The 21,253-nt window shown below is 41.9% G+C and overlaps 1 protein-coding gene and 1 long non-coding RNA gene across 6 annotated transcripts in view; one reads left to right on the top strand and one right to left on the bottom strand.

Annotated features, from left to right (window-relative positions):
• The window catches only part of LOC135409916 (uncharacterized), a 92,182-nt gene that overhangs the window by 23,923 nt on the left and 47,006 nt on the right, over nt 1-21,253 (top strand). The gene's annotated exons all lie outside the window — the stretch shown is intronic.
• CLYBL (citramalyl-CoA lyase) overlaps nt 3,252-21,253 on the bottom strand; it is a 169,368-nt gene continuing 151,366 nt past the window's right edge. For 2 of the 4 annotated variants that reach the window (XM_064646076.1, XM_064646077.1), the window contains 2 exons: nt 19,936-20,060; nt 3,252-3,895 (listed from right to left, as the gene is read on the bottom strand). In XM_064646076.1, the coding sequence (XP_064502146.1) occupies nt 3,800-3,895; nt 19,936-20,060 (221 nt within the window). In that variant the 3' untranslated portion in view covers nt 3,252-3,799. Of the gene's footprint in view, nt 3,896-17,632; nt 17,689-18,471; nt 19,685-19,935; nt 20,061-21,253 lie in introns of those variants that run through there. The other 2 variants (XM_064646078.1, XM_064646080.1) reach the window with 2 other exon arrangements.

The raw sequence follows: 21,253 nt of genomic DNA, 5'->3' as shown, positions 1-21,253 counted from the left end.
AAGAGAGTTGGAGGGATGGGATGAATGAAATGTGGTCCAAGTTAGTTCCCCCCCGCCCCGGCCTCCTTTCCCCCTCCAATTCGTAATCAGAAATTACTGCCCGAGGAGCAGATACTTCGTTTTATTGGCTCGTTAAAAAAAAGTTTTCAAAGTCTAATTTCCACCAGATACATTGATTTTCCGTTGAAAACAGAATTAAAACAATAAGCGCGGGTAGGTGCCATTAAAGCTAAGCCATCTTTGGCTGTTAATCACGGGAGAGAAGTATTAGGAAAGTCAGTAAAGGAGCACTGGGTTTGAAACGCAAAAATCCAGAGTTTAGGAAGACTTAAGCTCAGAGGAGACGGACTGAAGCAAGTCAAGAAACAAGGCAAAACTCTTAATAAGAGTTAAAATTCAGTGTGAGGTTACTTCTCGATATGGCAAGGAATACGTCGTTCCTGGAAGGGCTTTGTGATTGTGAAATACATCCATTGCTAAAATACCGTTTGATGCTCGTGTCGAAGAGGAAACCAAAATAATCTTTTTCTTTTAAGCCCCGATTTCAAATCAAACCAAACCCAAACCCAAGTAACCAAAAAAACCAAACCAAACCAAACCAAAAAGCCACCCCAAAAATCCCTCTAAATTTCCATCCCCGGCTGTGAACAGCTTTCCTAGTGATATTTGTTTCAAACCTTACAGGCGCAGTGCCCTTGTGTTCCCGAGGTCTCTCTGCCTTCCCTTCCCCCTTTTCTACTGCTTGGATAGTCGGTTCAGAAGCAAATGTCTTGCTAAATAATGGCTAGAATTTGGAAAAAAAAAAAAAAAAGGAGAGAAAGAGAAGGGAAAAAAAAAAAAGCCGGGAAAATGCGCACCAGCATTCAGGTGCTAACCTACTTATTTGAAAGTAATTTATTTTCCATTTTGCCCGTTTTCCCCCTTTAAAACAGAACGCTGAAAGAAAGAATAAGTGCTTTAACATTTCAGTGTTGTGCTCTGGTAATTACTTTTTCACTTTTCCCCTAAGTTCCAATGTGAAAACCTCACAGGGGGGTCTTTGCTGTAGCAGGGCTACAGTTCCCAATCCCAAGCGCAAGATCTGCAATTACAAACCCATTCGGTGCCCTTCCCTATCATTAATATGCATAAAATCCTGCTGCTAATCTTATAATCTGTTTTGTTTCATCAATTGCTTGCCTAGCACCAGGCGGGAAAGAAAAAGAGAGAAAGAAAAAGAAAGAAAGAGGAGAAGAATAAAGCCGGAAAATCACGGAAAGCTTTGGAAAGTAAACGGAAAAGCCAAATAAATCGGATTTTATTTTTGATAAAGCAAAAATCGTTAAGGCTGTTAAATGGAAGTAGGATTTTCCGATGGAGGGGTGGGTGTCAGGGAATTTTAAGGAAAAATCTGAATATATCCAGCATTTTATTTGCATATTCGATTTGTCCGCGTACGGGTCATGAAGTTCCTTAAGCACTCAGCGGCGAAGGCGGGAGGGTGCGCGTAAACACCTCGGGAGGGTATATTAATATTCCTTCAGTCTGACGAGGGAGAGGAGGTGGCGAGCTCGGGGAGGGGGGGTACGGGGGCTCCTCCGCTGCCCCCTCGGTGGCCTGCGCGACCGCGCAGCTCCCGCGGGCTTGTCACGCCTTGTCATTAAGACTTCAGTAAAACAATGAAGACATTATTTTTTGAAATCCTCCTTCCTCGACACCCCCCCCCCCCACACCTTCCGGCGCGATATTAAGGGAATAAAACCATCTACACCACACGCGTCCTATTGAGATTAATGAAAAAATTATGCCAAAAAAGCAGAAAAAAAAATTAACCGCAACAAACCACCAACCAAAAAACCCCAACCCCAAACAACCATTATCTCGTATATCTTATCCTCCGTCCCCCGCGCCGGGCCTCGCCGCCGCCTTGCCGTGCACCTGATGATTTATTAACGCAATCTGCAGGGATAACGACACGCGTGCCCGGCTCCGGCTCGTCCCAGCTCATCTCCTAAGTAATTGTTTCTCATTAGTTCTGATAATGTTTTAATAGTGCTGCCCATAATTTAGTCAGCCTGGAATTAATAACGGAGGGTGTCCTGAAACGCACGGGGATGGGGGGGAGCTGCAATATAAGCAGTTAGTCTTTAATTAATCAGATTAGCCCGGAGGTCCCCGCGCTGTAAGGGATCCGCCGGCGCAGCGCCCTCGGACGGGACTCGGGTGGAGGGAGGGAGAGGGGGGTCGGCCCACGCTGCTCATCCCCAGACTCCGCGGAGGGCTGCGACGGGGGTCTCTGCCGCCCGGAGCCTCCCGGAGGAGCGGGGAGGCGGGCTCCATGGTCCAATCCCGGGGGGGCCGCCCTCCGCTCCGCTCTTACGCCGCTCCCGGGCCGGTCTCCTCCCGGTCCCCGCCGTTCCCGGGGGGGGCCGCGGAGAGGCGCTCCCGCCGCCCCCGCGCTCCCTTCCCTCGCTGCTTCCACGCGGGCCTGTCGGTGGGATTCTTCCTCCTCCCCTTTCCTCTCCCTCAATTAAACCAAAAATAACCCAAAATGATTGAAATCGCTGCTCGGAGACGGAGGAGGAACATGCTAAGCTAGGAGACGGGAGGAGTAAGGCACTGTGGCTCCATACGTGAGGCCATGGAGGTAGTGAGAAATGAAACTAAAAAACAACTGTTTTCTATTTACAGTTTTAAAGAAACAGAACAGCCTTCCCCGCAGTGTTTGTCTAAGTGCAGCAGCATTGCTGCTGTGTAGGTCATGAAAAGGTTGGTGCATAGTTTAAAACTTCCCATTCTGTTAATTTCTTAAAGAACAGTCGTTCATAGTCTGAGCACAAAAGCTCATGATTTAATGAGGAACAGAAACAAAATCTCTGATTGTTGGTGTTTCAAACTTCATTGGAGTCCTCTGGCAACCACAAGTTGATCCTCTGCAGTTTCAATACCCTTTAGCCCTCCATATAAGAGTACATGCTGAATAGAGGACAATGCCTGGTTGTTATGTTTATTTACCCTTACTACAAGCTGGGTTAACCTCTTCAAAACAGCTTTACTAAGCCCGTTAACCACACAGCCCACATGATCTGTAGCCGTATCCCTAATGTGATGTAAATCTGACTCGAGACCATATGCACGAGTTCTGCTGCATTGTGTCTCCGAAAACTACAAGTTTATTGCCGTCCAACCTTTCTCGGGCTGGATGCTTCCAGGAGGAAACTCTCTGAATAGAGACCACTTAAAAAAAGAGAAAAAAGTCAAGAGTCCTGCACTGTTGGAGCAATATTTTTAATGGCTGTTGCACATTTACAGAAGGGCGGTGTGTGGGGGGATGCAAAGCTCACACAAGGTAAAGATTTTCATTGCAATTATTTCAGCTGATGCCTAATCATTTGAGGTTTTGCCCTTTTTGCCAGGAGTTCTGCATCAGAGTGGGAAGAAGCACAGATAGAAACAGAAGCAACTGAATCAGTTTTTGTGTGCTCTTTCAACAGAGCTCAGAGTTTGTTTCACCTTTCTCCTTCAGTGAAGTCATAATCCTACATTTGTAGTAATTATCGTGATGTCACACAGTTGGTGATGTAACTTTGTCACAGGCTATGAGTAGAACATGGGCCATGCAGGAGTGAGCAGTGGTTTGAGTCAGGAATAATTTTAGTAATTAGCTATTCTGGCAAGCAAACTATTACAGATCTGCAAAATGGAAATGAATTTCTGCTTAAGCTTGACATCTTTAATTTCCCCCCCACACCCTCCAAGTATTATAGTCATCTTTAAAAACAGCTACTGGGGCCCCATGGCGAGAGCTTCATTTACCAGCTCATTTTTTCTTGATCGCTGTGGCAAGCGTAACAATGTTCTGTGCCTGCTTCAGTAATGGCATGTCGATCATGCTCCCGTGGAAAGTAAACGCTCCCTGGAAAAGAGAGAATATAAACTTCCTGAGAGACCTCTGGAAATTGTAGTTGGCTTGTCTTGTTCTTTAAAGACACATTTGTTTGCCAAGAAACAGCAGCTCCCACAATAATCCTGAACAAGTTTTAGGAGACAAACTAACCGAGACGGGGCAAGTGCATTTAAAGAAATGCAGAGAGCAAGAAGTGCTCCAAAGAGGAGGTAAAAAAAGAGAGAAAAGAGAAGCCCAGTGTGCAGCCAGCCTGTTTCAGCCTCTCTAGCTGGCAGACACTGAGGGCCAAGAGCAGCAAGGCTGTGCATGCCAGCTGGAGAGAGGGGCTGGCAGACACAGCACCTGGGGGGCAGCTCTGCTCCCCACCTCCAGCATTGATCCAGGACTGTGCCACAGGGTCAGCATGAAACTGCCTACAGACAGAAGGAAAAGCCAGAAAAGTTATCTTTGTCAGGAAAGAGCAATGGGTATTTGTGGGGGTGGAGGGAAGTTTTCTTTACTTGGGGGTTTGCTAGGCTGTGCTACTGGGATGAAAGCTGAAAAAAAAAAGTGGATGGCACAATAATATTGCCCGAATCTGTTCTGGAGCCAAGGTAAAGCCCACCTGAGCACCATATATAGGGAATTTCCCCAAATGGATGCAGACTACTCTGTGTCTCAGTGGTGGTGATCTGAGAGCCAGGACAGGTTTCAAAAGTCACTTTGTATTCCTAAGAATTTTTTGTTGGTACCATGGTGATAAGTTTAAAACAATTAATTGTGAATCATAGTTAAAATTTAAACAGGAGACATATGTTTTAAATAGGGCCAAACCTGACTTATTTCTTTGGATGTTTTAATCTACACATGTTGCTGAGGTAGGATTTGGAAGACAAAACACTGCAATAAAATGCGCTGAAGTTCAGTAGACAAAAAACCCCAACTTATTTGCAATTCTAACAGTACTTTGGCACATTTGAATAAACACACAGAAGACAACAAACCCCAAAAAACCAAATACAAATACGAAATCTCGACCCTGAAGAATTCAGAACTGAGGGCCTGGCCCCAGCGTTGCATAGGGCGTCTCTGTGAAGCACTGTGCACACTTTTAATGCCCTGCTGCAATCGATACGGGATCACAGGCTGGTCCTAGATTTGACAGTGAGCGAGGCTGACCAAGAACAGGGTAAGAATGATAGCAGCATGTGTGCCTGTGAACGCGTAGTGAGAGAAATGCAGAGGAGAACAAGCCATTTATTGTTTTCTGGTTTTCATTTGAGACTTGATAATCATTAAATAGAGGACTCCAGTAAGTAAGATGAAAATATAATCCTTTCACAAGAATGTTTAGGAAATGTGTTGCTCCAGTGGCATATCTAGTTTGACTGAAGTATTAATTAAATACTAAATCACATTCTGGAATATTTAAGACAAAAATCCACCTTAAACAGTAATCTAATACAAATCAATATTGTTGTGTGTTAGATCACTGTATTAAAGCCATTGAAAACCTACTAGTAAAAACTACTTTATTCAAAGTAGATTTTCCTACTATAGTGTGCAATATTTTAGATAGATTTGGAGACTAACTGGAATGACAGAAATACTCAAAGGTTGATGCTTCAAATTGAATTTTTTTGTTTACAAAGCAAACAACTAATCCTACCTTACCCCAACAACACCAACATTAATATTATTATTTACTAATTTACATTAGTAAATTAATAATTTATTTTAGCTACATATCAGTCATTTTCACTTTTAAACCTTTACAGAAAATGCAGCCTCAAACCGTTCAATTTATGAGCTATTGTGAAAATAAATTAGGAACTAAGTAAATATTTTATGACATAGGATTTATTCAGGATAATCAGGTCTACACAGTGATCTCAAACTGCAAGATACATTTTTTTAACTGTTAGAAAAACATATTTTAATTGTGCTTTTTTTCTACAGCCATTCAGTAATGCCTATTCAGTAACAGCCAGTTCAGTAGCAAAGTAAAGAGTAAAGCTAATTCAGTAACAGCTCTGGCTTACAGGAGAAATTTGCATGCGGATGACAGTGACAGGTAGAAATATGTTGAGGTCTGGCATTAGCCTTCTCAGTTTTGTGAAAGGAGCTCAGTTATCCTAAGTACCAGCAATAGTTTTCAGAAAGAGATGGGTGCCTAGCAATATCAGTTCTGATCTCTGGTAGTCCAAATCATGACTGGGAGGATCTTATCCCTTCCACTGACTGGATACAGGATGATTTGAAGTCAGATACCTCTGCAAGGTGCCTAAGTTGCAGCACAATGAATCTGGGTCAGGATGTCTTTTTTACAAAGCAAGAGTTAATTAAACAGCATGCTTGTTCTCTCTTCATTAAAATAACATGTTTAGAAAGGAAACCAGGATAACTGTGTATGTGGACACATGAACACTGAACCACTTGAGAACTGCTGTATGTTCCCTGCTCTATGTTCCCTGTCAGTGTGCAGCTGTACTTCGGGTTGCTAGGATTTGAATTCTTGAAGGAAAAAATGCCCCCCTCTTTTTTTTTCTTTTCTAACAGTAAAGGGTAACATGAAGTTGGCTTCTCTGCCTGTTCACTCTGAGGCTTATTTTCTCCCTGCTAATTTGCAGTGTTGAGCTAAAGTCCAGAAAAAGAAACCGATTTTAATGCTATTGAATATACTCTATTCACTGACTCTCTTTCCACCCACAGGTTTCAACAGATAGGAAATACCAGTAATTACAGCTTTGTCCCCATGCTCTCTTTTCCAATTCTGCTAGATGAAATTTGCCTTTAGCATTCTTTTGATTTTCTCTCGCATGAATATAAAGAAAACAAGACTTCCTATAAACACCATTTGCTTTGATAGCATTAATCTGGGGATTAATTTAGTCATAGATCTAAATTGTCTTTTTGGCTAATTTTCTTAACAATCTCACACTTCCAGCCTGTACTTAGATTTCCAGTAGTTCAACTATGGGCCCAAGGGTCTGTTCGTAAGGAAGCTTGCAGCATGAATGGGAACAACGGCAGGTGGGTAGTGCAAGGCTGAGGTTTGCATCCATCGTGTTTGGTGGCTGTAGCCCTTGCTTGCCATGTCACCATATAAATCATTCAGTGGGAGCCTTTTCAGGAACCTGTAGAGGGACCCTCCAATCAGGCTAATCAAATGTGTCAGACCAGCCCTGGGAAGAGACAGTCCCTCCAGGTAAAAGCTGATGGAGAACCTGGGAGAAGGAGTGGCTAGGAGACAGTGTCAAAGATGGTGGGTGCAGCCTCTGGGTAATCATGCATGGGTGCAAGTAACTCGAGTTGGAAGAGAAGTGAGGGAATGGAGGACAACTGCAGCACTCACCAAACAGCATATGAAAGTGCTGCCCTTATGAGAAGGGGTGGCTTTGTGGACCAAAGACTCTGCCCTATTTTAAGCAATGCAGTGTGTATTCTGTTGTACCTATCCAGTGCTATCCTTCATGCAGCCACACAGTGAACGTGCTGAAGGCAAAGCCCTGTGAGAAATAGGGTGACTTTTGGCACTCATCAGTCTGTAACGTATGGGAGCTGTGAGGGCGCTTTGGCTGGTCCACACTGTACAGCTGTGAAATCAGTACAACACAGCAGAAGGGTTTGTATTCGTACAGTCTCTCTGCTCCTTCAGCCTGATCACTCTATGCTTCTGTCAGGGCAGATTGTTAGGGAGGAATCGAGGAAGAAAGTGAATGGGCAGCATTTCCCATTTGGGTCATGGTGCAGACTAGCTAAGAGTCCTTCTAACTGACTGACGAGCAGGGAAAGACTCAAGGTATTTCCTTCTGGATAGCTCTGTAAGGGCAGAGGAAGAGAAAGGCAGCAGACTCATCTAGCTCCTCTTCTCTCTGTCTGCCTACTGCAGCTGCCCACAGAGCCCACCAAGTCATCTGCTCCCCACCTCCATCTCTTGTATCAGACCACATTCTCCAGGCCAGATGATGCAGGATCAGTACTGTGAAATTTGCTGCTCCCCCCAGGAACCATGTAGTATTATTCACAAAGACTTTTAATGCTCTGTTAAAGCAGTAGTAGCATTTTTAAAAAGTAACAGCAAGTTATGCAACATGCAGGCCATGCTGAGTAAGGTCTTAACAGCTCTATTTTGAATTTCAGTATGCCCTAAAGCACTTTGAGAATGGAATAGAGAAGACTTGGCAAATACAGAAAATAGTTGTAAGGGAATTAAAATTATAGAAAGCTGCTGGGTTTGGTTTGGTTTTGTTTGTTTTTTGTTCTTTGTTGTTTGGTGTGGGTTTTTTTTTTTTTCAGAAGGTAATGGCAAAAAGTTATAGTCTTGATAAGAATAGAATTGTGAATGGTCAGCCCCAACTGATAAAAAGATCCAGTCTACAGACAAGAGAAGCGATAAGGTGGAGTTGACAGAGAACAGTCATTTTCACAGGTCAGGAGATGAAGATATAGGCTCATGAAAAAGGGAGGCAAATCCAGCTGTGCAGTAAGAATAACTAATGCAAAAAATTTCCAGGTAGCTGTGGAGAGACTTATGAGGTGCAGAACCAAACTTTGTAACACATCAGTTTGGCAGACTTTATGCTTGTATCCTATGAGCTTCCTTTTGGATAAATGCAGCCACTACCAAACCCAGCTCAGATCTAGCGAAGTTCAACATGTAATTGAGGGGTCATCTTTGACATCTTAGAAGACAACTCTGGTCATAGAACTTGGACATGTCTCTTGTCATATCTCTATGTCATCCTTAAAGATTTCCTTTACCTCTAAGAAATGACACTTATCAAGTCACAGAAAGAGCCTGTTATTTGTCTGTTATTTGCCTTGGTCAAAAGATGAACATGTTAATGCAGTGTTTCCTGGAACATGAAGACCTCCTCTTTTTGTGTGTGTCTATGTGTGGCAGCATCCAGGAACATTTGCTTTGTGAAACTTTTGAGAGTAGTTAAGAGCTTGGTAAATCTAAAAGACCATCTCATAAACAGAGCATAATCTTTTTAGTGGCAAGAAGCTTTCTAGAAGTTAAATGGACAGGATTCAGGGTCCACGATTTCTGTGTTGTCTGGGGATCAATATGTTCTGATGGAACAAGGAGAGGGGAAGAAATGATACAGGTAATTTTACTGCTTCTGTTTATCGTGGGTATAATGGAATTGTGTTATATATGGAATTGTGTTGATGCTGACTACAACAGGAGAGGTACAGGATGACAAGTGAGATACTCTTCATGTTTTTCCAGAAGATCAGGGAATGTAAAGTTTTATACTACTTCTTCTGTCCCGAAACCTTTTTATATAATAGACAGTGTTACATGGGGTTTTACTTTCACCATCTTTTGTTTCCTTATAAACCACTGTGTTAAGGAGAGGAATAAGCAGGATAAAAACCATCAAGATACAGAACATTTAAGGCACCTCATAGTTATGTGACACAATTATCTCTGAGCTGTGGATTAAAGTACTTGAGTTAATTAAAGTAAAATAATAATTGTTCTGGGACATATGGGACAGTGATCAGACGAGCTAGTCCCCACTGGCTGACAAGACAGAAGAATTAGATGTACTCCTGCACCTGGGAATGCTTGTGGCTTTTTCCTCAGCATTTGCTCCATCTGTGGTTATCTGTACCTCTAACCACATCCATCCTGATGAGTGCAATGGGCTCACTAAGGGTGTTACTGCAGACCTTCAGTACAAATGCTGTTGTTATTCATTACCTCAGTCACTGGCAAGCCTTTGCTAACAAACTTTTGGTGTCTTATTCTACCAGATCCCATCAGAACATGTAGCCAACAACTTTAACTCCCATGTGACAGTGGCCAGGATTTTCTTAAAGATTACACGAGCTTACGTTAAGACCGTGGCTTGTCTACAACACAAATAAAAAAGAGCTATTATCTTGCATCAGATGAAAGAATACAGCCAATAGTGTTATGTTAATTCGTTATGTGTGTCAGTATATGGGCTGTCCTAGGCCACTGTTTAAAGACAGCTAACTTTTTCAAAAGCAGTTTACTTTGGGAATCTAGTCAAGCTATTTAGATGGCAGGCTTGGAGGTGCTAGGGGATCCTGTTGAGTAGGTAAGGCTTTGGAATGGAGGAGACTCTGGTTAGTGAGGCCAGTGGAAGAAATGGAAAAGCAAGACAAGGTAATGTTCCAAGAAACCTCAACATGGACAAGAAAGCACCTGCTGCTGAATTTTGAATTAAGTATAGGTCCAAGATATGTGTTATCTAATGCTCATGAAATTGCCAAAAAACCCCTCTGCCACTAGTTAGGAGACTATTGAGTGGAAGACAAGCAATCTCACAAGTGAGGGGAGGTCCTTTGACAGCACTCTGCTGTGACAGGGTTAGAAATAGTGCCTCAGTGATAAAGATTTGGGTTTTTTTCCAAATAGTTTAGCTAGCAATACTTTCCTTTGCAGATCAAATCCCTGCAAAGAGTGTGTGGCAGTCGGGTTATCTTCTTGTCCTACCTGGCTGCCTTTTGAGGGGATGTGCAACTAGGACCTGGGGGAAATGGACATATGGGGGCCAACTAGCCAGTCACGCTTTTCTCCTCCACCCCCTTCATCATTAGGAGATGTCGTGAGTCAAACAGAGCTTCCACACTGCTCTGGTAGCATGGGCCAGAGCCTGTGTGTGAATACAGCCATTGTGTAAATAAGTAATTATGTAAGTCCCTTTCCAACCCCTGTGACCTGTGTCAGCACTTGTGGGCAGATGCCAGGCTAAATGGAAACGAGCAGGATGGGTGATGCCAGCTGGCCAGGGCAAACCTTGCATACCTCCTGCTAGGAGAAACAGAGAACCAATATAGACGAGCACCCTGAAGTCCAAAGATGAATCTTTGATCCACAGTTATCTGAGAAACACTAATTCTTTCCAAGGTAATTCAGTGGCTTGCCCACCTCTGAAACCCAAAGGTTTTATAGAATACAAGGAATAAACCCACTAAAATGTGCTTGGTTCTGAGAACATTACCTCTAAACCTGCACTATATTAGCTGTTATAAGGAAATAAGAGTTTTGTGTTCTGCAAGAAGGGCAGATTTGCTCTTCCAAGGAGGGAAGAGAGCAGGTGGATGGCAAAGGCTCCCCATAAAAAGCGTGGCATTCAGGAAGATAATTCCCCTGGGATTAATGAAAACACACATTGTTTAAGTGACTCCCTGCAGAGGAAATTTGGAAATCTTTGCTTTGGGGCTTAAAAAGAATGCTTGGGTTTGCTTACAGGTAATGAACAAAAGAGAAAAGAGTTCTGGTTGCAGCAAATGACATTGGGTCGGTGCCTGGGGGAGGAGTGATTATCCTGAGTACAAAGGAATGATTTCTCTTGAAACAGAAGGTTGAGACCATATTTTTGGGGAAGTCAAGAGCAGGAAATAAGCTAACAGCTGTGATGGTGCTGAATGCAGGTTTAATTAATTTTTTTCTTCTGCAAGTTTTAGCCAAAGAGCTGTCATAAAGAGCTGGGTCATGACTGAACCTTCTCGTAATGAACTTCCAAAGGTTAGAGAGCTGCTAGGAGGTGTTCAATGATATCTAGGTCAACTGAGCATGTTTTCCAGACTATAACAAGATAAAGTCTCTCCCTCCTCTCTGGTCAGGCCTGTCCTGCCTCCAGGGCAAGCTGACAGACAACTATGGCCTTTTTTAATCATGTTTGCAATAGGTAGGAAATGCCCAAATAACTAGTGTAGTCACGTATGACAAACTGAAGACTTCACAGACAGCAAGCTATATGGACAGAGTTTTTTGAGCTACATATTTCCATATCCTTTCCTTTGAACACTTTCACATTTACTCCTTTTCTTTAGCAGTATTATGGGTTGAAAGACACTTGTACATAAAATCTTTGAGGAAAATAAATGATCCCTGAAAAGGTTTGTCAAAGATATCTTTTTGGCAAGAGGAGATGCTCAGTGGGTCTCTGTGATCTGTTGAAGGATGGACAGGGAGAGAATTCTGCCAAGTATCAACACCACTAAATTTCTGTAGCCATTTTGTTGATATGAAGAAAACATTAAATATCACTACCTTTTGTTTCTTTTTGTCAGTGTAAACTTCTGCTGGAGTAGAAGTAGTCAGTGAGTTCAGAGGATAAATCAGTTTGTAACGCCAGAAGCAGGCCTGTTTGTATGAGATAGACTTCTACCTCTAGGAGCATATGGAAGGACACAAAAGGTCGAGAAAGAAAGAGCAACAACTGCATGAAATAGAGACTGATTTTTGCCTCAAATAACTCCGAAGCAGCAGTACAAGAACTCTGGCAGAAGAAGCCCTTTCTAAAGCTCAACAGGTAGGAAGGACTTTGTGATCCTTCAAGTCCACAGTAGGGCAGGAAAGATGAAGATCAAGGACCTACAAGGTCCTTCACTTCTTCTCCACCTGATATTATTTTCCCAGCCCATATTGTATCAGGGTGAATTTACGCTGACACTTTTGGTCTGTGTTTGGCCTAGACAACTGTAAAAGTTTTGTTCTTTCCCTGCCAAGTTCACTGATAAAACGGTAGCTTTGTCCTTGGGGAGAGAGCTTCTTGTATAAACTGTATTAATTGGTGTTCTGTGATTGGTTCATCGTCTGCCAAGGACATTTGAAGGAGAAACTGAAGAAGAAGGGAGGAAGTCACGACCCCCGACTCAATTAGGGAAGACCCCCAAAGCATACTGCGCATGTGTACGGGGAATTCCAAAATTCTCACGCACGCGCTGAAGGGATGCACTTGCATAATAGGGGGTGGGACTGAGAGCCTCTGGTTGGCGGTGATGGCCACACCTGCAGAAGTTGAGGTCACTCAATTAATTGTATAAAAAGCAGATAGCTCTTTCTTGGGGAACCTAGTTTTACCTCAAGGACAACGTTGCCTTTGGCAAGGACGCCTGCCAGTTTGTGAACTTACTGACTCTCCAAGGATGCAGCTTCTGCTATGGGTAATTATAGGCATGCTAGGTCGGTAAGATAACTTTATGGGCAACAGCTGGGTAACTGGGGAGGTCGTGCTGGGGGCTTATTTCTCTCCTCCTTCCTCCCTTTTGGGTTTGTTCATTTTGTTGGCCACCTCTTGTTAATAAATATCAGGTTTTTTGAGCTTGCAACGGTGTCATGGTTTTCAAGATTCAGTATGGTTCGAACCCTCACACATATATAAAGGTCTTGCCCTGCTGTGTGAGCCAGACAAGCTGTTTTTCCCTCTTACAGTCCCCCAAGCTGCCTGAACCACTGGGGACAGCCCTTTCAGCTGGGATGGGCCTGGGAATCCTGCTTGGTCCAACACCAGAGACTCCTTCAGGCCCCCCAAGTCTCTCCCTCTCACTGAGCAAACAACCTATTTAAGATCCGTGAATGGAGGGCAGACATGAGGAGATTTTTATTGCTGTCTTTGCACTTTCTTTAGTTACCTTCTCATTGTAGTTGTTGCCTTCCTGTGTGCTCCTCTTGAGTAGGAAAGAATAAAATTAAAGAAACTGAGGAAAGTTTTAGAAGTTGGAAATATTCTCCACTGGTTTTCATTCTCTGTCTTACAATGTATCGTGAACGGAAGAATCCTAGAGAGTACGCTTGCTGTTGCCAGGCAAATCTTCATTTTATAGCACAAAAGCAGCTTCCTGGACAAACCCTATCCAATGATGCATTTTTTCCCCCTAGTGAGCATCATGGTTATTATATGGAAAAGTGAAAAGTAACTAATATTAAGACCTTAGTATCCTCAGATACCCTTAATTAAGTAATCTGGAATTAACTTGAGGTTTATGGTCATGGATGCAATTTAAACATAAACTAGAAAATTCAGTCTGAAAGTAAGTGACTGATTACAGGACACACAAAAGGCATTTGATGCTGAGGGGAAAGGTAGCTGTAAAATGCAACACAGTTGAGAAAAAATAATAATAGCGAAGCTCGTTCTGCCAACAAGATGGGAATTGCCTGTATTTTTGTGTTCTATGTTTTTTCTAATTTTAGGTTCCTTTTCTGAATAGGATTGAATAGCCATATTTTACTGTGATTCTCTATTTCAGCTGAGAGAGCTGTTGCAGAGAGCCTCTCCAGGTCCCTGAAAAAGCTGGCTAGCACAGAGAGGAGTGAAAAGGCAGCAAGACCGCTGCTACTTAAATTAACTGAAACAATATTTTGGCTGTACAGGCTTCTGAATTCCCTCAGTAAGCCTTTAAAAGAGCCATCTGGTCAGAACATTACATCTCTAGTTAGATACTGCTTTGGAAATTGAAATGAGGCTCATGAGTTCTTGTTAATGCTTTTTAGAAAGGGATTTTGGAGGTAGGTAGTTTCCTCGGTGGGTTGCTTGGTGCAGAGCAGGTTTTGGCACGATGGCGGGCAGGTGTCTGCAGCAATGGGTGTCTTCCCGCTCCATGCCCATAACAAAGCACTGACTGACTGGGAATGTGCCGACACAGCATGGCCCTTCCAAAAGCAAGGGCACTCACCCTGCATATATCTCCTTGAGCCAACAAGGATAGAGAGGGCTTGTGCCTTGCTGAGAAAGAACTCAGAGAGGTGCCATCCCTCTGCAGGGCCCATGTCCCCTGGGACAGGAGGAGCCTCCTCCTCCAGGAGCTACCTCCAGGTGGAAAGGCTATGGAGGGGCACAGCATCTGTCCTGCTCCAGGCTCATGGAGAAACTTCTCCCTGCGGGAAATATCAAAGTGCCACCCGAGTCTCTCTCCCTCCACATTTTGGACACAGGTCTTTAATGAGTGGCGGAAAACAGATTAAGAGCCACCAAATGCCTGCTGGGGAGTGGGAGGGGGAGAAGTTGGCAAGAAAATGTTTTGTATGAGTTTCTGCCCTGCTTAGAAGCTTTTGCAGCCCCGTGTAGTAAAATCTGTCTCCTTCTCTCCCCACCTGGCATAACTCCCTCAGGACTGATTTCACCAGTGTAGGAACCAGTATAGCACAAGCAATTAGCCAATGCAGCCCCTTCTGCTCCATTGTAAAGGTTCAAAATTTGTCCCCAGATGGATCCTTCTAAGAGAAAAGCCTTCAACTGTGACACAAAACACATTTCTAAAGTATCTTTCAAATACTAAAACTGTATAGAGAAACTTTGAGTACTAATATAAGCTCTCTTGACCTCTATTTATTCATCAGTTTTCACATTAAAATTTCACTTGGCCACTCTTTAAAAAGATAAACAACATAGCAGTGGCCCATCAGCACTCTTCACCTTTGCATAGAGATGCATCTGAGCCTATATTAAGGCTGAAGCTCCAAAAAGGTGGCAATTTACCACAAATTCCTGAATCCTCCGCTCTGCAGTGGAAGAAATATACGTTGCCTAATTAACATAAACGACAGCAAATGCCCTGTGTTCTCGGAGGGAGGGCTAACAGCACTGCAGTTCAGCATGCACAGAGGCATGGCAGCTGCCATTGTCACCCTGGAATGGGATCCAGCTTAGGTGGTGGCACCTCAAAGCTCTGCAGTCTGTCCTGGGCAAGGAGAGTGGGGAGCTGGGCTGCTCCCTCACTCCCAGCTCCTCATAAAGCCCCGAGATATAATGCCCTATAAAGTTCAGTATAATCCTGGGGGTCGATGAGGTCTCATACAGCCCTATGGCAGAGGAATGCTCCAGGGCAACCCTTCCAAAAGGCAGCCTAAGCCTGGCACCCCTGGGACATGGTCCTGCTTTCCTAGCAACCAGGGGCTGGACTGGGACGGGTTGGATCCCGTGTGGCTGGGGCCGTACACGGAGAGCCCTCACGGGGTCTGCAGCACGGCCGGAAGAGGGAGGGAAGCATGGAGAGACCGCCCTGTGAGGCAGTGGGAGCTGGACCTGGCCCAAGCACGAGGGCGCATCGTCTCCAAGATACAGTGGCTTGGGGTAGCTTTTCCTAAACAAAGAGCATTATAAAGGAGCCACTGCTGGAAATTTCCATTCCTTTGTTGGGTTGATGCTGCGTAAATAAATGCAGTCCTAAGATTTTTCATAATCCTGGAAAGGTCCGTAAATGAAATTGCATAGTTTGCCAAATCACTGGAGTTCATATATATTATTCCTCAGCTGCCGGGAACGTGATATACAATGGCACAGAATATAATGCAAGAAACATATGCTAAAAGTCTTCTTAGAAGCACTCTGTGCATTTGTATGTGGCATGTACAGATATTTCTTTTGTTTTGCTCTATGGGATCTAAAATATTCAACCCATATTACAACTTGGGTTTGTGAATTACTTACCTTAACTCTAAATAATCCTTACTTGACAAGTGACTTTGGTGGCAGCATTTAGTTATTCCCTGGTTTAATGTGTGGGTGCTTTGAAAGCATTATAAATTAGTACGTGAGATAAATGTGTAATCAACCTTTTACTTTATTCTTCTGCTTTATTTTATATTTGAATTTTATTTAAAAACAAGGCAATTCTGGAAGATCCCAATTTTGATAATTATATTGTGCCAGATGTATTTATAAGTCGAATGGCTTAAAAATGCATTTTTAATGTCTTACTTTTTTGTCATATATGAACACTCACTACATATAGAAGAGATTACAGTCCTGTATCCAGTATATTGGTAATGTAAATGTAGGAGTTACTTAAATAGTAAAGACTATGTACCCTCATTGTTAGAAATCAGATCTTTTTCTTAAAATAGGCTAATAACTTCTCCTGCTAAATCTACCCACTTGAATTCAGTTAATCGGTATTTATAAGATCACTTCCCTGTTTAATGTGGTACAAATGCTTCAGAAATTTCTAAAAGAAATTGTCCTTTAGACTACCGGAATGATGTTTATTACTCTTCTTTTTAATTTTTGAACACACTGACATTTATCTTATATTTAGACCTTCCCAACAGCTATGCCTGCTTTCTTTAGGATGAATATTTTTATTTTGAAAATCATATTCCTTACTAATGCAGTTCTACTGGAAATATATAGAAATCTTTTTAAGCGCTTTTCAGTTTTAGATCTCAAAGTTCTAGACAAAAGAGAGCACTTAATGAATAGCTGAATAAAATACAAAAGGTACTTTTTCAACATTTGTCTTCTACTTGTCCAAACTACCATGTTACCATTTATTTCCTAGATATGCTATTTTTCAGTTGGATTAGGAATGTAAAAAACAGCCCCACAACCAAAACAACCTAGAAACCAAACCAAAGCAATCCCTCAAACAGGACTATCTCCATAAGGTAAGCCCTAATCCTTCTGGCTTGCTGGCTAGCTCTCTAATTTTTTTCTGTTTGGACACTGCCACAGCACTTCTAATTCTGCAGTGCTCATCTGAGATCCTAATTTTTCCTGACCTCAGTACTCATATTTGGGGGCTACTATGTCAAAGCATTTCAGCCTCCAGGATGAAGTAGCCTGGTTCAGTCTTCTTTCAAAAGCAGATTATTATGACAAATGTAGGTCTCAAATTGGAATAGATTATAAAAGCTTATTACTGTATTTTAATATAAAATATTGTTAACTAAGGGCATCAAACTTTAAACCAAATTAATAGTACACTATGATCCCAGAGACTGCAGACTAGTAACTTATCTACCACACAAACAGCTGCACAAATCCCTCACATTTATTTTTTCCAGGCTTTCAACTTTCATTAATAACATGGCAAACCCATGCAAGTCTCAACCATATTAATCACAGCTATATTTTTAGTCTTACTGACATGAACACTTTAATATAATAAAAGGGAAAGGAAAACAGAAGAGGTGTTTCATTAGGACATGAGGATTACTAAAACCGCTGCGTGGAGTATTTGCCAGGAGGTGGTAGGGGAAGAGTTATTACTTACATTTTAGCATGTCACTAGGATGCAGAGTGAGAGGATCCCTCAGTGAGATATGTTTGCTTTGAAAAAAATATTAAGTAATCAGATGGTCCAAGCTCTTCTTATTGACACAATCATAATAGCAAATTATAAACTCACTTAAGGAGTTGTCAGCATTACATGGAAAACTATTTTTCCAATTTTGTTACAAAGTCTGGTAATATAACAGTGCTACAAGATCCAGAAATTCACATATTAACCTGCCTGTCCTTTTTTATTGATAGATGGCTACGTGCAAAAATATATGAAGCATGCAACCTGGTTGATTAAAAAAATAGCCCAAACCACAAACCCTCAGCAAATTTGCTCTGGTAGCTAACTACAGGACTTTATAACCTATTTTAAAAACATTTATGAAGAGAAAAAAATCCCCCAAACCCAAAAACCTCTCACCCCACCCGAATGGCTGATAGAGACAAACACCCCCAGTATTATTTCAGTAAAATAGCAACTTCAAAACAAATCCAAAGACTAATGCTTGCCAAATACAAAATTATTCAACATTAAATGTTTGGCTCAGTGATAATGTAATACTGGGACTAGAGTTAAATTTAGTTCAGTCTCCTAACTGACTGTTCATATGACAGGGGTATTCCTTAGATGAGTTTCTGACATTAAATGCAGCTGAATGAATAGTATTGAACACATGAGAAACATAAACAATATTTGGCTGAGTATGTTGTTTGACTTTCTTCTTTCTGCATCTACCTGCCTACACATTTGCACTAGCAGTATGTTTATAATGAGCCTTTTGTAAGGGAGCCAAGCTTTGTAAATCAGAATAATGGGCAAAACCAGTCTCACATTTTTTACTTCTATATTGTTTGCGTGTAGAAAGCTACATTTCAAAGCCAAGGGGAACAGAACAAAGAGATACAGTCATACAGCATCCTTATAGTGACCCTGAAATCACTGCTCAGGACAGCACCCAAATATCATAGTCATGGCTGTACTGGAAACCACAAAGGGGATGCGATAGCCTACTGAAGAGAAGGGCAGAGCAATAGCAAATACCTTGTCAGACTTTTACTGAGAAGAAAGCATAATTTCTGTTTTGACCTTTACAGCATTTTTAATGTACAACATCTGTAGTATCAGAAATGCAGGGGCACACGGAAGGCACACATCCCAATCTTTTTCTACCCACCAGAAAGCAGAAAAAAAATGTACAGAAAACATTTATATGGCACCAGAGAAAGTGAGACCCTATGCACAATCGTATAGATGAACTTCACGACCGGAGGGATTTGTCTCCGACTTGAATGTCACACAAGCACATGTGAACTATTCCCGCTCATCTGTAGTCCCCATTCTGATACTGGGACTTCGCTTTTTAACTAGCCCAGGCTTGGCTGCAACTAAGATAAATACATTTGGCTGCAACTTTTTTTTTCTTTCAAAAAGAGGCAAACTGGATTATAGCAAATAACCTTTAAGATAATTAACTGACAATGCTGCAACTAGCATAAAATCTTCCTTCAGGCGACCCCTAATTTAAGTATTACTGGCACAAAGTGGAGACAGATTGTGCATCACCACCGCAATATTTACATAGCAGAAACCCACAGAGCAGGAAACGTGAGACTCAATGATGCACTAAATTAGGAACAATCATATTCTAGTGTTAATTTGCTTTCTCCTCTATCCAAAATTCAGGTCCAGCAATTGGTACAAAGGCACAGAAAACATTCCCATTTTTAACGATTAAGAACCACAATCTGCAAGCAGTTGTTCTCAAAAGTACCTTCACTCACTACTGAGCACATTTGCAGGATCAAACCCCCGAAAGTGAAACAGGTCTACTGACATAGATTTTTTAAGAAATCCAACGCTTCTTAATCCATTTATTTATCTCCATAAATGATGTCTGTGCACAAGCAGTCTGAGTTGTCTGCCAGGCTACCTGTCCTTTGGTCGCAAATATTTTCATCTGACAGTAACACTGTGATTCTCCGGCATAATGGAGAATCAGTTTTAATTCACCGAAGCCATAGATATATGCAGGTACTCAAAAGGCTGTGTAATCAAAAAATTAAAGTTAAAATGGGGGGAAAGAAAAGATAGTAGTTCTATTTCTAAATATATTGGGAAGTGAGACATTTATAATAAATACAGTCTATAGTCTATTCGGAGACAGATTTCATAAGCATTCCTCTCAGTTACAGCACACTTCATAAGATAAATGCAAAGAGCCATCCCCAACCTTTCTAAATCTTAAATATTATTCAGATTTGCTTTCCACTATGGTATATTAACAGAATATTTACCTTGCCTAATTGCTGATGTTCTTCAAAAGCAGAAATCAGTTCTTGTGCCCACTTTATTTTTTCAGGGCTCGGAGAGAACTGTTCCTGGACAACAGCAATTTGGTTGGGGTGAATCACCTGCTTACCTACAAAGAAGATTAATAACACCAGAATCATGCATCGACAAACAGATGTTCAAGCAAAATGTTCCAACCACTTGAGGCTCTCATTTGCCTTGCAGACTTTCTTACTCTTTTAACTAATTATTTTACTTGATTTTTTTTTTTTTATTTTTAAAACTGGAAAAGAGGCAGATAGCTTTTTGCTAGAATTTTTTAAGAATAAAAATATCTTGTGCTATGCTTGCATTCAGTATAGTTTAAAAGAACTCATGATTCTTTCTCCTCCCTCCCCATTTTGATCCATACTTCTTCTCTCAGTCATTTCAGGTGCAATTGTTTGTCTGGGGCAGCCAATAACACTTAAGTATAATGCATCTCTGAATTAACTATATAAATAGCAGCTCCAGACACTCTTAAATAAGTTGTATTAAAGTGTGTTCAGAAAATGAGATCTGAAGAAGATGGCGAGAGATTTGTAGGACTGAAAAGTTACCAGTAACCTAAGGATCATGCCCTAAATTCTCAGTATTGGCTTAGCATCATAAAATCTTCAATGGTGTTTAAACTGTTGTTGCTGCAATTGTTGGCAGTTGCAGGTAGGCTGCAATATTTATTTAGTCACCAGTATGCTAAACAACTACCAGCAGTGCCCTGAGGTTTTATGAAGCAAGGTTTTTTTAATCGTTTCTTGTATAAACGTAAGTTAAGAAAATAAAAATAGATGTTGCCTTTTTTTTACTAGAGATTTTCAAACATGAATAGACAGCCACATAATCAATTTTAATCCGTGACTGTATTTAGCTACCTTAAAACAAATACATGTCTAATTTGTTTGCGAATTTTAAAAGTGCAACTTTTGACATTATTAGTTCATTTCTATGCGAATTGCACAGACTGGTGTGATTTCTGCAGTTTGCTTTCAAAGTATTTTAATAAAGAGAGGCTACCGTAATTCCCAGTTTCCCCGTGGAATCAATAACTCTCCTCGGTGCCAGATAACAAAACTAGTTAGAGGGATGAGCCTGATCCTGCCAACCTGCCCGCAAGTGAGCAGTGCCCTGCAGACCAAGGGTCCCACAGCCCTGCCGTCCGGCCGCCCGCTGCAGCCTCTCGCGGGAGCGAGACTTGCACGCAAGGAAAAGTTTGGAGTGTCAGGACCTGCGGAGGTTTCCCGCACAACGGGGTCTGCTCCCCTGTTCTTACGGACATTAAGCCAG

Source organism: Pseudopipra pipra, chromosome 2, assembly GCF_036250125.1.
Source record: "Pseudopipra pipra isolate bDixPip1 chromosome 2, bDixPip1.hap1, whole genome shotgun sequence".
In the NCBI taxonomy this organism is placed as follows: domain Eukaryota; kingdom Metazoa; phylum Chordata; class Aves; order Passeriformes; family Pipridae; genus Pseudopipra; species Pseudopipra pipra.
This window is presented reverse-complemented; position numbering and strand designations above follow the sequence as displayed.